General features: G+C 45.4%; 1 protein-coding gene across 4 annotated transcripts in view; it reads right to left on the reverse strand.

The window, feature by feature from the left end:
• Positions 1-9,018: 9,018 nt before the first annotated feature.
• Positions 9,019-17,186, reverse strand: part of LOC138681222 (uncharacterized protein DDB_G0280579-like) — a 29,334-nt gene continuing 21,166 nt past the window's right edge. Inside the window, exons 5-7 of one of the 4 annotated variants that reach the window (XM_069768546.1) lie at positions 15,661-15,741; positions 12,109-12,201; positions 9,019-9,865 (exon numbers count right to left, since the gene is read on the reverse strand). In XM_069768546.1, coding sequence (XP_069624647.1) covers positions 9,857-9,865; positions 12,109-12,201; positions 15,661-15,741 — 183 coding nt within the window. In that variant the 3' untranslated portion in view covers positions 9,019-9,856. Of the gene's footprint in view, positions 11,887-12,108; positions 12,202-15,660; positions 15,742-17,186 lie in introns of all 4 variants that reach the window. The other 3 variants (XM_069768545.1, XM_069768547.1, XM_069768548.1) reach the window with 3 other exon arrangements.

Genomic DNA, 17,186 nt, shown 5'->3' on the forward strand with positions numbered 1-17,186 from the left:
AGTTTGCCTGCCACTCCGTAAGCAAAATGGCCCTTCGGAAAGCCACGATATTGCAGCATGTCCGAGAGCAGCACCTGCAGCGGTGTCTGGGGAAAGCGGATACTAAGTAATTCCCTGCCAGGGTAATTTGGTCTGCGAGGGCGGCCTCTGCGACTATAAACTTGCTATCCAGGTGGAGGCAAAAGCAGGGCACAATGCAGCGACAGACGCCTGAAAAGGTTGCCCTTGGCAATGACGACTCTGCCGTTGGTATCCTCAAGGGATGCACCCTCTGGGGAAGGGAGGACCGTATTGTGGAAAGTCTGGTAAACAGAGGGACCATAGTCGGAGAATTGGTTCAATTCGCAGTGAGCTCAGGAGATATATATATATATATATACCGAGGGGCTTTCCTCTTTGGAAGCGGCTGGACTAAGGATTCTGAGAAAAGGACAAGGAAAGACCATTAAACTGAATTGTCAAGGAAAGACTTGAGAGTAGGCTATTGTGATCCTGCTAGATGGCAAGACACTGAAGGGTGGTCCCTGGATCTCATCACAATGGTGAAGGCTCTATTTTGACCAAGAAAAACGGTTCAGAACAGGAGAGCCATCGGAAAAGACAACCGTTAGCCCGTCTAAGCAGGTAGAATGTAAACTACTGGACGGCTTGGCAGCTAAACTCAAGCGTATAGGAATGAGGATCTAGACGGGCATTGAGAGACACAGTAAAAAATGAGCGCTCGTAGGAGGGAAGTCCATGAAAAAAACATGGAGTATGCAAAAGCCATGGAAACTTGGCCCTAAGATGGAGGACATAGACCACAGAAGAAACCTGACGAAAGGAAGATCCTTCGTTACGATGACATTGGCGACCCTGTGTGTCCTGGACCCTCTGGAACAGGGAGAGGATTGTAGTGTGTGGACCCACTTACCTAAGTGCAAGACACCACATGACCGAAGATACCAGTGGAAAGGATACGAATCTTGCTGAAGAAAGAAAGGTATTATCACAAAACTCCTGATTCGATTCAGGCCTGGAGCAGCCTTTCACACCGGTTGAAGTGTGCGCAGAGTAAGGTCAAATTCTTGTCCAAGGTGGGAGAACCTGTTCACGCCACCCTCGGAAATCAAATCCCGGAGCTGCTCAAGGCTTTATCCGATGTCTGTAAGAAAGAAGAGTTCAGTACTAACAAATAGATAGGGAGCTCTGGTATTGAGGTATCTCAAAGTGCACTAGGATAGAACAGTGAACAGTCATGGTATACATATGGGTGCTGACTCAGTAAAAGACAGCCAGAATATATAAACAGTGATTGGTAAATCATCTATGATAGGAGTAACGCACTGGATAATGAAGATAGCCTGAAGATAGCACTGTAAACTGACCTACGGATAGTTAGTAGTAGGCCCAAATAATCAGAAGATTTGGATAGGTCCCTGAATAGCAACCTGCAAACCGGGCCCAGTGCGTGGCCGAAGAAAAAACTGCGACCATCCGGTACCTGACACCAGCGTGTCTGACCTACCTGAAAGTGGACTGGCCGCTCATGCTGCCGCTGAGATCCAACCTGTGGTACCGAGATCTCCCCTGTGGTATGTGGTAGATTTTCTGTAAAAACTGTTAATAGACCACAGATGTTATTGAATATGAAACACACCGCAGAAGATGCCTCTGACTAACCTGAAAGCGGACTGTAACTGCTGCTGCAGTCAACCAGAAGTAATGGATACCGGGCACCTCTCATTGAGTGGTTAACCGAAGAGAGACTAGGCAGATGTTGCAAAAAAGGTAGGTGAAAGAGGGCATTTCTGACTCACCTGAGTCTAGGACAGAAGAGCGGAACCGATGCAGCATTAGACCTCGGCATTTTTGAACCACTGGAAAGACGGCGGTTATCGACCACAAGTGTCTGGCAGGTGACGCATGTAAAACCTGGACAGCGGATAGAGTACTGCTGCAATCGAATGCGGGAAACTTGAAGGAAAAGGATTCTGGCTTACCTGATACCATACAGAATACCAGTACCACTGCAACAGTCAACCCAAGACCAGTCTAATGCACTGAAAATACGCCAGTTTCAAAGGACCCTACTGTACCTGCTAGGTGGTGCGTCAAAAACCTGGATAACAGCAAGAGTACTGCTGCGGTTGTCTCTCAGTATCCTGCGACTGCTTTAGCGTGGAGGGAACCCTGGAGAAGGGTATCAGAGAGAGCCAATTCTGTGTTGCGGTCTAGGATAGGATACCTGACGGTGTTAGGCAGAGTAACCGTTTCACGTGTAGAAGGCCGCACCATGAAGTCTGTGCTGAAGTATATCCTGATCAGTCAGTTCTCCAGAAGGCCGAGTTGTAGGCTTGAAATCAGAGGGAGACTAAAGTCTCTCTCTGTTGTGCACCTGGGTTAAACCCCGCAGGGAGGCCACCGAATGGATCCACAAGCCGGAAAAAGGGGCAACCGCAAGAAGACTGACAGGGACCGAGAGGGCAACAGTGTGCACTGCAGAGATGCACACAGAAAGAGCCCGCTCTGAAGCCGGACGGTGGCAGAGCCAAGCGCCGGGTCCTGGTAGAAGAAATATAGTGCTGGCTCCAAGCAGACAAATGGAGCCGAGGGGGGGAGTCGGGTCCGAAAGGACGAAACAAGCGACGGGAGGGAGAGAAGCCCGCCCGAAATGCAGGGAAGAAGGGGGGTGGAGCCAAGCGCCGGATCTGGAGAAAACATGGAGTACATGGAGTACTGTGTCCAGTTTTGGGCACCGGTGCTCAGGAAGGATATAATGGAACTAGAGAGAGTACAAAGGAGGGCAACAAAATTAATAAAGGGGATGGGAGAACTACAATACCCAGATAGATTAGCGAAATTAGGATTATTTAGTCTAGAAAAAAGACGACTGAGGGGCGATCTAATAACCATGTATAAGTATATAAGGGGACAATACAAATATCTCGCTGAGGATCTGTTTATACCAAGGAAGGTGACGGGCACAAGGGGGCATTCTTTGCGTCTGGAGGAGAGAAGGTTTTTCCACCAACATAGAAGAGGATTCTTTACTGTTAGGGCAGTGAGAATCTGGAATTGCTTGCCTGAGGAGGTGGTGATGGCGAACTCAGTCGAGGGGTTCAAGAGAGGCCTGGATGTCTTCCTGGAGCAGAACAATATTGTATCATACAATTATTAGGTTCTGTAGAAGGACGTAGATCTGGGTATTTATTATGATGGAATATAGGCTGAACTGGATGGACAAATGTCTTTTTTCGGCCTTACTAACTATGTTACTATGGCGCCAGCTCCAACGATGCTGAGGGGAGGGCGAGTTTGGAAGGAAGCAACAAGCGACAGGCGGGAGAAAAGCCCGCCCGAAGAGCAGGGAAGAAGGGGCGGAGCCAACGCCGCAACTAGGCCGAGTGAAGCCAGGACCTAGATTACGGCTGGTAACCGCTGGAGCACGGGGGAGCGGCCCGGAGGGCCGTAAAAAAATGCTGTATAAAAGTTTAGTTCCCCAAATACCCCTGGGATTTAAGGAAAAGACCCCTTAATGCCCCACGCTGATGCTAGGCCCGAGAAAATCCGGGACCTAGAGTAAAGATGGAGACCGCCGAAACATGGGAAGCAGAGTGGAGGGCCCTAAAACGCCGCAACGGTACACGTGAATTAGAGGGGATAGACCCCTAAAGCTCTCTATTAAAAACAAGGAATTTTTTTTTTTACTTCTCAAAACGATCTTCTTATCTTCTTGGTTTTTCTGTACTCGGGAGAGAGAGAGAAAAAAACCCTCCTTATCCGGGATAGATCAGAAAATTCTGTGGGACATCCGCGTCTCCTCCAACCGACAGTCTCTGGTTAGATGGAGGCAGGACCGACGGTCGGATCACCTCAACACACTTCTGTGTTAGGGGCTGGGGTCCTGCCGACTAGACGTTTGAGGATACGGGGTGGCAGTACACGCCGTACTCATAGTCTCTTTGTGGGAGTACAGGTGTGACTGTTCACCCTGTATCCCTTCGGAAACCTGAAATGGAACGACGCACACTGAGGTAGATTTGGGTCTAGTGAAAGACCCGTGTCCACCTCCTACTGACACTAAGCTAAACTGAATATCCTACTTCCTGACAGTGGGGTGTACACTGCAGAGGAGGAGGAGGTAACTTTTTTATTTGCATAGTGTCAGCGTCCTAGTGGCAGCAGCATACACCCATGGTTTCCTGTGTCCCCCAATGAAGCGATAAAGTCCCTTCCCCTATCTTTAAGATCGATGGGGGTTAGACATCTGGTACAAGTAGTGTTGAGCTGTTATCAGCCCGATGTAAATAGCGGACAAAGTTGAGCAGCGCATGTAATGGGTGTTGTTAGGTACTGCAGGTCTGCTTTTACTGAAGTGAATGGCAGCAGCTACTACACAGTATATGCGGGGCTGTGGGGCTTTGTCGTTCAATTCACCATTTACATTCTGAGCTGAAAATCGCTGTTTGGTGGGGTTCATCTGCTTCTCTTGACCTTACGTCAGCAGAGCAGCTCTTCCTCTTCTGCTCTCACAGCGTGTCTCTGCCTTCGTCACGCTGATTGACAGCTGGCTCTCCACTGCCTATCAGCATGACATTGGCCAATCGACAGAGCAAAGCGGAAGAGAGGAAGCTGCGCTGTCAACGTGACGTAACCAGAAGGAGAATTGGTGGCAGTACCGGTCCGCGACCACTCTGAACTGGAACAGATCGTCCCAGGTCAGAACACGCAGGCAAGTTCTAATCCCAATAGGGAAAAAAAAAAACATGTCCTGGATAACCCCTTTAAGCCGGGAACCCCTGTTTATGGCTTCTGTTCATCACAGCTATAATAGAACCATATTTTTAAAAAATGTCATTGATTATTTTCTGGTATTTTTGACTGCCCACAGCAATGCCTCCAACTATGCTAAAATACCAGCGCACCTGATGTATGGCATACAGTATAACTACAGTGTGAACAAAAACAAGATTTTGGGTACTCGCTGTAAAATCTTTTTCTCTGAGACTTCATTGGGGGAGACAGGAAACAATGGGTTCATGCTGCTGCCATTAAGAGGCTGACCCTAAGCAGAAAAAAAATTAAAGGGGTAGTACCATCTCCAAGATCCTATCCCAATATGTAGTAGGTGTAAAAATAATGTTAGCAAATACCCCCAATTAGAAATGTAGTATAGTTCTTCTGATTCGCTATGTCTCCTTCCTCATGTGCAGGCATTGCAGGACCTTAGGTGTCCATAATAATAATAATAATAATCTTTATTTATATAGCGCCAACATATTCCGCAGCGCTTTACAGTTTAACAGTTTCAAACACAACAGTCATAGGTAACAACGTTAACAATACAATAAAGCAAAATAGGATGACCCTGCTCGTGAGAGCTTACAGTCTACAATGAGGTGGGGAAGATACAAAGTACAGGTGTGTATTTACAATGATGTATTTACAATGGTGGTCCAGCCATCTTCAGGGGTTGGGGAATAGATGGGGATAGTGAATGGGCTACACACACACAAACATAAAATGACTTTGATTAGTTAACGTGATAGGCCGCTCTGAACAAATGTGTTTTGAGCGAGCGCCTAAAACTATGCAAGTTGTGGATGGTCCTAATATCTTGGGGTAGAGCATTCCAGAGGATTGGCGCAGCGCGGGAGAAGTCTAGTAGTCGGGAGTGGGAGGTACGGATTAGTGTAAAGGTTAGTCGAAAGTCATTTGCAGAGCGCAGCGGTAGACCGAAATGAGGGAGATGTAAGGGGGTGCCGCACTGTGGAGAGCTTTGTGGGTGAGAACAAGTAATTTGAATTGTATCCCATAATGAATGAGCAGTGATTGTAATGACTGGCGAAGAGCGGATGCATCTGAGTAACGATTAGCCAGATGGACAACCCTGTCTGCCGCATTAAGGATGGACTGGAGAGGGGAAAGTCGAGTGAGGGGGAGGCCAATTAATAGAGCGTTGCAGTAGTCCAGGCGGGAGTGGATCAGGGCGACAGTAAGGGTTTTTTGTTGTCTCCATGGTGAGAAAAGGGCGGATTCTAGAGATGTTCTTTAGGTGTAAGCGGCACGAGCGGGCAAGAGATTGTATGTGGGAGGTGAAGGAGAGATCGGAGTCAAACATAACACCCAGACAGCGCGCCTGCTGCTGGGGTGTTATTATAGTGCCACCCGCGGAGAGGGAAATGTCAGATTTGTCCATGGGAAATGTCCATGGTTACAACCACTAGCAACTAGCTGTCAATGTATCAGTGGCCGTACCTATGGATACCTAAAGGTCCTGCAATGCCCTGCACATAAGGTAAGAGACATAGCGAATCAGAAAAACTAGACATTTCTAATTGGAGGTATTTGCTAATATTATTACACCTACTACATATTGTGATAGGATCTTGGAGATGGGAATATGCTTTTAACTCCTCCCCAACAAGCTACACCCACCAACTAGAACAGAGTTAGTCAGTTAGTGACAAAGAAGGGGAGACACAGGAAACTATGTGACATCCTAAAGCAATCCCTAGGGTGGGAAAAACAGCTACTCACAAATCTAAGACCAGTCCACTGCGCCACGCAGAACCTTCAAGGCCAGACTGGCATCAGCTGAGACATAGTTGTGAACTCTTTAGAACCTGGAAAAAGGTATGGACGGAACACCAGGTGGTGGCCTTGCAGAGGCCTGATGCCGAACTGACCAGGAAGCCCCCAATGCACTTGTGAATTAAGCAGTGATCCCAAGTGGGCGCAGTCTTCTCAGGAGAGTAGAACAAATCCATCGGGCAATTTTAGCCTTGAAAGAGAAGAGACCTCTACGAAAACCTTTAGAAATCACGAAACGAGAATCTGAACGTCTGAAGGGGGCTGAACTGGAAATGTAGAGACCCAAAGCTCTGACAAGATTGAGTTTGTGTAGAGACTGCTACAGAATGTGAGCAGGAGATGGACAGAAGAAAGGAGGGACAATGTCCTCATTAAGATGAAAAGAGAAGATCACCTTAGGGAGAAAGGATGGAACCGGACTTAGGACCACCTTGTCCTCGTGGAATACAAGGAAAGCAGAATGACAGGAAAGAGTTGCAAATTCAGAGACATGTCTGATAGAGGTGATCGCTGCAAGGAGCAAAACCTTCCAGGAGAGAAGGGAAAGACAGGTATATCGAATAGGTTCAAAGGGAGCACCCTTGTTATACATACGTGGTAGTCAACACAGGGATGACGAATCTAAGAAAAAACTGCATAAACCTCACCCAGTTCCGGTACAGACGCAAGTATTCAGAAACGCAAACCCTAGTGGTACCAGCGTGACCTGGATAAGTTCTGAGATTGGAACTAGAAAAACCTCGGATCTGACTCCCTTAAAGGCCATTGAGTGTTTCATGTACCTCCTTAGGAACAGGGGAGAGCGCAGTGCCAGAAAGAACCCCAGAAGTATACTTATCTGGATAGTTTAGGCACTCAGCAGTAGAACTGCAAGCAGGATCCACTAAAGACTATCTCCAGCAAAGAAAACCAGAAAGGGGGAGGCTAAAAAATAGCACCTGCAATGAGATAGGACAAAGTGGATAAATGAAAAACACCTGCTGTCCAGAATGGACAAAGATAAAAGGTAATCAGCCCCCCGACAGCGAAAAAACCTGCTGTGGCTCAGCAGACGCTGACAACAGAGCACATGATCATCTGATCGAATCCCGAGGCATGACAACCCTGAAGAACAGACAAGACCAAATTGAGATCCCTCAGCTCTATGGGAGGCGATAGGGTTGGCGTGAGCTAATCCCTGCCGAAAAGTCTTGATTTGGGAGCAACAGGCTAATTTCTTCTGGAATATAGAAAGGGAATATAGAAAGGGCGGTGACCTGACCCTTTAGAGAGCTTAGAGACAGACAAGAATGTAGGTCTGCTCACTCGGGGTAGAGGGCGCGCTATCCTCATGGGCAATGGGGGGCTCCTGTTGGGTCTGCATTGTCGGATTACTGCAGTCTGAGCAGAGGGCCATCTGTTGACCTGCAGGTAGCTTCTTTTTACAGGAAGAACATGGACAAAAACCACAAACGTATGGACTCCTAAAATACAACCTTTAATTAGAAAGTTAAAACAGAAGACCTCGCAGGTCTATGTTATATATATATATATATATATATATATCTGTGATACAAAAAAATATGAAAACAAGTAGATAAAAAAAGGGTCTAGAAAAAGTAACAAGCAAAGAGTAGGATTATAGGAGGAGCAGGATGAGAGCGAGAGGCCCTAATGCTAGACATATAGGTAAAAAGCGTTCTAGGTGTGGGACTGCTGAAGGGAGACCCGTGCACCTATAGCAGCAGCACCTACCCCTTCCGGAACAGGCACAGAACCAAATGAGAATGACCGCAGTGCTGAAGATCGGTAACCGACGGAGGAAGCAACCAATGCAGACAGCTAAGAAATGGTGCCAGAAGAAAGTGGAGGAGAGGAGAATGAATGCCTGAAGCTGGATAGGCTGTGAAGAAGAACGCCGGAGATAGGCTGCTGCACTGGAGGCGGCTGGGGAGGAAGTGCCGGATAAAAGTCCGAGAGCGCATTACTGCTGCCAGGGAGATGTGGCCTAACGGAGAAGCCTCAACGAAGGAAGAGAAAGTCTGGCCAGATTTTATAGGGAGAGGAAATGACCATGGTCAGGAACAGCTGTGAGGTGGAGCTGCAAGTTTCTAACCAACATAGAAAGGGTAAGTAACCTTTTGAGCACCAAAGGAAACAAAATCAATTTAATATGGAACACAAACACACAGGCTAAATGGAAGATCTGTGATTCACAATACGTAGTGAACATCTAACTCCAGAGCTCCCAGGAGGATGTGACCCACTTGTGACCGTATGTCCATTCCGCAGTGGATTTGTGGCAGATTTTCCATTATGAAATCTACACCAAAATCCACAACGGAAAAAAAGTTTAATGAATGTGTCACTTATTTTCTAATTTTAAACATCAATAGAAATATAAAAATCACAAAAATCAAAAGATTTATTTTTAAAACTTGCTAAAAAATAAAAATGACAACATTTCAGACATATGATTTTTATTTATTTTTTTATTAATGAATATACCAAATCTTTACATGTGACATCACAGATGACATTAACACAAAAAAGACGAGAACAAGTCAACTAATCATCAGATACCTTCTAAAATCATAGAAAAAAAAATTCTGAGAGATGGAGCCCAAACTAAGAACTGAAATGTAGTATTTCTTCATTTACAGGAATAGAAAGAAAATATGGCCACCTATGCTACGAGATACAATGAAAGGATCCCTGCTGTTCTGTAAGCGTTTCATTGCTCCTATGTATCTAAAATAAAAATCTGAGCAATTTTACTGAAAAAAATCCTCCCGTTTTGTGTATACAGCTCCTGTGCAGACCGTATGTCATACAAAAAGGCCTTTGTGTATACTGTAGTCATTTTGTACTCCACCTGGACTGTGTTCACACTAACGTCATTTCTAGTATTTTTTAATGGAAACCACAACGTTGTGACAGATTGATTTTGATGGAAGATCCAGTATGATGGAATATCATGCTGAGTAACAGACAGCACAGGAGCTGTGTACGCAAAACGGCAGTCTACGCTTCATCGCGATTATCTACAAATTTTCTAATTTAGATGCTCTGGGAAAAATAAAATACAAAATGGGTTGCAATAGTGAACAATCCCTTTTAAGAATTATTTTTAAAAATACGGAAAAAAAAGACAAGTTGATTGAGCTAATGGTGGCTTCCCTTTCTCTTAGGCGGTGTTCACACATAGCGGTGAAGAACGGCACAAACCAGCGCAACAACCGCACCGCAGACGCTCGTTAAAAGGCTATGAGCTCCTTTGTAACCATTTTTATTTGTTGCTTTAATCAACCTAAAATAAAAAAAATGAAAAATAAAATTATGAAGCAACTTTGCAATTGGTCTTTATTATAAATCTCCTACTAGAGATAAGCAAAGATTCACAGGACCCTTGTTTGGCGGTCACATCAGTAGTCCGTGTGCTGGACCTGCTTCTCTTCTGATTAGTAGGTCCACCGCAACACATGCACGACTAATCAGAAGAGGCGCAGGGGGATGCCGGCAGGTAGAGGGGCTGCAGGGCTCCAAAATACTACCCGCATGACTGCTTGACAATTCCAGCAAATTTCTATCTCCTATCATTTTGAATTAGCAGCTCCTATGTAATTCTATGTGTCTCCATGGAAACAGACTACAAACACACCTTAGCACGTAGTCTGGTCATCTGTACTTCATGTTTTCTTAACATATATTTGGAATATCACAGATGGTGGAAGTGCGACCATACAACTATGTATAGGAGCTGCAGAAACTAATCAGAAAAATCTTTTTATTCAAGTCTTTGCAAAATTCCATTATTTTTTTTTTTAAGTTTGCACTGGAAGGAAATAAATTAGTTGCAAAAGTGGTCATGTAATGTAAAGAAAAAAATGACGCCTGGCCTGACATGTCCGTTTTAGAAAAATACTTTTCTTCCCCTGAAAACAATACTTCAGCGGCTATTTTTCTTGGATATCTGTTTCTTTTTCTGTTATTTCTCCTGTAAATTTATACACTGACTATTCCTTTTGGCAACATGGAGTGTCACTATATGCTATAGAGGGCTCCATATGCATTACATAGCTGTCGGCTCAACGATTGGTCGGCCGGTAGAGCTTTCTCCAGATGGCCATATAGGAATGCTGGGTTCAGTCCCAATATGTAGTAGGTGTAATAATATTATTATTATTATTAATAATAAATACCTCCAATTAAAAATGTAGTATAGTTCTTCTAATTTGCTTTGTCGCTTACCCCATGTGCAGGGCATTGCTGAAGCTTAGGTATCCATGGTTACAATCGCTAATAACTAACCGTCACTATGAGAGGTTGTAACCATGGATACCTAAGCTACTGCAATGCCCTGCACATAGGGTAAGCGATATAGTGAATTAGAAGAACTATACTACATTTCCAATTGGGGGTATTTAATAATATTATACTTACTACATATTGGAACAGGATCTTGGAGATGGGAATACCCTTTAAACACGGTCCCCAGTAGATACTGGTGAAGTGTGAAAAGATACAACCCTTATATTGAGGGAATGGTTGTCAATGCATCCATACATTTCCAGGAGGAATAAGAGGGGGACAGTACAATGCAAAGTTCTATTAAAAGATGCTTCTGATTTTTTTTTTTAAATGGGTAATTCAAGCATTTACGAAAATAGTCATGTTTGGAAAGTCGAGACAGAGCCAATTTAGGACTTATGTGCCTGTATTACAACTGCAAGTCCCATCCTGTCTGCAGGTCTAGCGACTGAGCTGAAATCTTGATAGGGATCAATGAAGCTGTCAGTTTGGGTCATGAGACCTGCGTTTCGGCCGGGACACGCGCCTGGATTACACTGGCTTACGGTAAAAATCATTGTAGTGCCGCAGCTTCCATAGAGGGGTGTGAGGATACATGCAAAAATTGCAAAACCCTGGAAAAAGTTCCCTGGAACAGCACATTGTGCAGCCGACAAATACGAGTGTGGAGGAAACGCTTCATCCACGGAAATGCAGAATAAAACATTAAAACAGAAAAAAAAGGAAAGTTTGACATATCCCTTTCTGTCTGGAAGACAAATTTCGAAGGCTTTGAGAAATGACCCTCGGGGCTGTTCCACAGGCACCGTACGTACTCAGCAGACGACCATGGAGTCCACACGTGATACAATACGTAGGTGCATAAGTAAGTGAACCCCGTCTGGGTGAGCAGGTTTTATTATTAATGATGATGAAACTTCTAGCTAAGCTTCTGTCTGGACACAAAACATGGACACAATATCAGCTCCGTCACATGGAAGAGTTTAAGAATTCCAGAAGTTTGGCTCGATTTCTGTCTCTCTGCGGAGATAAAAAAACCCCACAAAGTCTCATTTACCAGTTTGTTTTTTTCAGTAGAAGCTTCATTCCTGTGTCTGGCATTATATTCGTCAAGTGAATGGGACCAATCATGGCCAAAGGGACAATCACCATCCAAACAAGAGAAAGGTGGGTGCAGGTAAATGGTAAAGTAGGGTGCTACAGGTTGTAATGATCAGTTCTGACTGCCGCTGCCGGACTTACCTCTTTGTCCTCTTTGCTCTTCTTCACTTTCATCTTGATCTTCTTCCCTGAGATCATACTGTAATTCTCATTCTTCTTTTTTTCTTTCAAGAACTGCAAAGAATTACAAGACAACGTCACGGATTCTACTAGAGAAGAAAATTACCAGCCTTGCGCCAAAACTAAGCTTTGTGCCACAGTGATTCCAATCAATACTGGCAGTAGTCATCTGTGCCAAAATGATTATCCAGCACTGTCCGGAGCCGCTAACTTCTGTGCCGATGACGTTTCGACCCCACATACATGCCGAGATATCAAGCACGTGTCTTGTCCTTAGGATTTGGACACTTGCACAATACCAGCCAATTATGAAGATGTCTCAGAAGGTGTGTGGGTTCGTAACGTCAACGGCGCCACTCCGATGCAGAAGTGAGCAGGGCTGGTCGGCACTGAATAAACCCTTTAAATCCCTGTTGTGGAAAATTTCCCTTCAAAACACAGCAATTTGTGCCACCATTTACAGGAAGCCGTTGTCAGTCATCTTATACATGTTAGTGGAGTTAAAAGCCTATCAGCATTTCATTTCCACCTCTACTTTCACAATGCAGTATGTACTCAAAACTATGCTGATGCTGCTGTGATCACAGGAATTCTCTATGCTGATGCTGCTGTGATCACAGGACTTCTCTATGGTGATGCGATCACAGGACTTCTCTATGCTGATGCTGCTGTGATCACACGACTTCTCTATGCTGATGCTGCTGTGATCACACGACTTCTCTATGCTGATGCTGCTGTGATCACACGACTTCTCTATGCTGATGCTGCTGTGAGCACAGGACTTCTCTATGCTGATGCTGCTGTGATCACACGACTTCTCTATGCTGATGCTGCTGTGATCAAACGACTTCTCTATGCTGATGCTGCTGTGAGCACAGGACTTCTCTATGCTGATGCTGCTGTGATCACAGGACTTCTCTATGCTGATGCTGCTGTGATCACAGGACTTCTCTATGCTGATGCTGCTGTGATCACACGACTTCTCTATGCTGATGCTGCTGTGATCACAGGACTTCTCTATGCTGATGCTGCTGTGATCACACGACTTCTCTATGCTGATGCTGCTGTGATCAAACGACTTCTCTATGCTGATGCTGCTGTGAGCACAGGACTTCTCTATGCTGATGCTGCTGTGATCACAGGACTTCTCTATGCTGATGCTGCTGTGATCACAGGACTTCTCTATGCTGATGCTGCTGTGATCTCAGGACTTCTCTATGCTGATGCTGCTGTGATCACAGGACTTCTCTATGCTGATGCTGCTGTGATCACAGGACTTCTCTATGCTGATGCTGCTGTGATCACAGGACTTCTCTATGCTGATGCTGCTGTGATCACAGGACTTCTCTATGCTGATGCTGCTGTGATCTCAGGACTTCTCTATGCTGATGCTGCTGTGATCACAGGACTTCTCTATGCTGATGCTGCTGTGATCACAGGACTTCTCTATGCTGATGCTGCTGTGATCACAGGACTTCTCTATGCTGATGCTGCTGTGATCACAGGACTTCTCTATGCTGATGCTGCTGTGATCACAGGACTTCTCTATGTTGATGCTGCTGTGATCACAGGACTTCTCTATGCTGATGCTGCTGTGATCACAGGACTTCTCTATGCTGATGCTGCTGTGATCACAGGACTTCTCTATGCTGATGCTGCTGTGATCACAGGACTTCTCTATGTTGATGCTGCTGTGATCACAGGACTTCTCTATGTTGATGCTGCTGTGATCACAGGACTTCTCTATGCTGATGCTGCTGTGATCACAGGACTTCTCTATGCTGATGCTGCTGTGATCACAGGACTTCTCTATGTTGATGCTGCTGTGATCTCAGGACTTCTCTATGCTGATGCTGCTGTGATCACACGACTTCTCTATGCTGATGCTGCTGTGATCTCAGGACTTCTCTATGCTGATGCTGCTGTGATCACAAGACTTCTCGATGTTGATGCTGCTGTGATCACAGGACTTCTCTATGCTGATGCTGCTGTGATCACAAGACTCCTCGATGTTGATGCTGCTGTGATCACAGGACTTCTCTATGTTGATGCTGCTGTGATCACAGGACTTTTCTATGCTGATGCTGCTGTGATCACAGGTCTTTTCTATGCTGATGCTGCTGTGATCACAGGACTCATTGGTCCGGATGCTGCTGTGATCACATGACATAATGCTGATGCTGCTGTGATCACAAGATTCATAGCTTAATTAGTCTTTTTATACACAACCAGTAATTCTTCATAGTGCAAGATATCCAAGTCTAATGATTATTAGGATACGCCATCACTGTATGATCGATGGAGGTTAACAGCGACGATTGGGAGCTGCTCCCCTCAGTGTCTTTCATTTGTAGAGAGTCCAGTTGGGCAGTGAACGACTGAAAAAGCCACTCCTTTGTCAGGACTGGTGTCGACCCCTACTGGTAACCACTTTAAAGGCGGACCCATGAATTGCCATAAATATGCAATTTTTTTTTAAATGCGTAAATGCCGTTGTTTTCCTGAATGTGGCATTGTTGATCTTTTATTTCTGCTCCTCTTTGTTCCTAAAGTATTGTCCCCTCTTCGCCATAAGTAAATCTACTCTGAATAGCCAAGGGGGCACGTTTATAGATTCTTATCTATGGGTGAATTATTGAAGACCACACCCAGTTGGATAAAATGACAAGTTTTTTCTACAGGGAATAAGGGGTCTTATCTCAGGGACAGAGAGTCGCAGAAACGAAAGAAAAATGATGCCGGAATCAGAACAGCGGCATTTACGCTGGGTAAAAAAGTACATACTTATGCCAAGTATAAGGTCCTCCCGAACTACACGGAATTTTACCATATTTTAGACTTACACATGTAAGAAATACTTACACATGTAAGAGTGTGTAAGTATTTCCCATATCTAGGGACTTCGTATAAACCTCCTGACGAGCACAGGCATTTCCTTCATAGTCTTCAATAGCCTAACATTGGATTTCCCTCTTGCCATAACCTCCAGCCTCTCGTGATCCATCTAATAAGTGTTATGTAAGGAGATGATCCGAAATAAGGAGCGACCTATGACCCTGATCCCCATTAGTGTCCGCTGTGGTTAAGTCAGAACAGAAGTCGTCCTGTCATGGGTGCAAACCCACGAACATACCGAAGTATTCTATCCCTCCGTCACAATGTGATGATGGGTAATATATTGGGGGTGGCACATTCATCATGATTCCTGCAGTGCCGGCTGCTTCTTCCCTCCTTCCATCCAGAAGAATAAAATTCCGGACAGGAGAACTATTGCCCGACATCCACATCCATCTCCGTCCAGAGATTATTTAGTATGGTGTTAAATATAAAAGCTATGTGCTTCTTTTCAACCATTTTATGAACATAGGTTCGCTACGGAGCTGTATACACGAAACGGCAGATCGTTTTTAATGCAGACTACATGCAAAGTTGCTTCATTTTTAATATTTGATGTACGGGAGCATCAGATAAATAATAAGGGGCGAAAGTCTACATAGAAACATCTGTTCGCACCTTAGATATCTGTACAGGGCTGGCGTCTCGCTTCTTTTTCTTCTCTTTCTTCTTTTTTAACTTGCTGTCTTTTTTTCTCTTCTGCAGAAATAAAACTCATATTCAGTCTTCCAGACACAAGATTGGGGCCTGCGAGAAGAGCTTCCGTGCCCCTTCTACAACACTTCCTGTTCTTATGCTCTGGCAGCTCAGATCAGTATCATTGATCCAGGGTAATCAATCAAATCAATTCTTTTATTTTTTCACCAATGTTAGAAAAATTAAAGCAGGTGTGTAATATAAAAAAATGTGCATTTTTTCTACTAGGCAGCCAACCCCTGCAATGTTTGGTTAGTGTGGGGGTGGCTGTTTTTATCAAGTAGTTTGCACCTGTGCCGCCCCTAGCCTTTATCAGTGGAGGCCTGCTGCATAGTGTGCATTTGTCATTAGACAGGGTTTTTTCTTTGTGAGCTGTTTTTTGATATTAGGTGTAATATAAACTACATACAATATTATATAGAAATTTTAGACCCGTTGAGACTGGTATATTTACATTCAAAACCATGTTAGAAAGATTGTGTAATTCTTAATGAATACTTAACTAAATCTCTACCCACCTATCATGATTGACAGTTCCTCAGTGTCCCTCTGCCCTGCTAAATCTGCACCCACTTAGCTTGTGACAGCTCCTCAATGTCCCTCCTCACCAACTAAATCTCTGCCCACCTTACATGTGACTGCTGAATCTCTGCCCACAAAGCCGGTGACAGCCCCTCAGTGTCCCTCCTCCCAGCTAAATATCTGCCCACCATGCCGGTGACAGCTCCAAGGTGTCCCTCCTCCCAGCTGAATCTCTGCCTACCAAGCCGGTAACAGCCCCTCAGTGTCCCTCCTCCCAGCTAAATCTCTGGCCACCAAGTCGGTAATCGCTCCAAGGTGTCCCTCCTCCCAGCTGAATCTCTGCCCACTAAGCCAATGCCAGCTCCTCAGTGTCCCTCCTCCCAGCTAAATCTCTGCCCACCAAGCTGGTGACAGCTGAGGTGTCCCTCCTCCCAGCTAAATCTCTGGCCACCAAGTCGGTGATCGCTCCAAGGTGTCCCTCCTCCCAGCTGAATCTCTGCCCACTAAGCCGGTGCCAGCTCCTCAGTGGCCCTCCTCCCAGCTAAATCTCTGCCCACCAAGCTGGTGACAGCTGAGGTGTCCCTCCTCCCAGCTGAATCTCTGCCCACCAAGCCAGTAACAGCCCCTCAGTGTCCCTCCTCTCAGCTAAATATCTGCCCACCAAGCCAGTGCCAGCTCCTCAGTGTCCCTCCTCCCAGCTAAATCTCTGCCCACCAAGCCGGTGACTGCTAATCAGTGGCCCTCCTCCCAGCTAAATCTCTGCCCACCAAGCAGGTGACTGCTCCTCAGTGTCCCTCCTCCCAGTTAAATCGCTGCCCACCAAGCCGGTGATAGCTCCAAGGTGTCCCTCCACCCAGCTGAATCTCTGCCCACTAAGCCGGTGAAGCTCCTCAGTGTACCTTCTCCCAGCTAAATCTCTGCCCACC

Source organism: Ranitomeya imitator, chromosome 5 (assembly GCF_032444005.1).
Source record: "Ranitomeya imitator isolate aRanImi1 chromosome 5, aRanImi1.pri, whole genome shotgun sequence".
NCBI classification, from domain to species: Eukaryota; Metazoa; Chordata; class Amphibia; order Anura; family Dendrobatidae; genus Ranitomeya; species Ranitomeya imitator.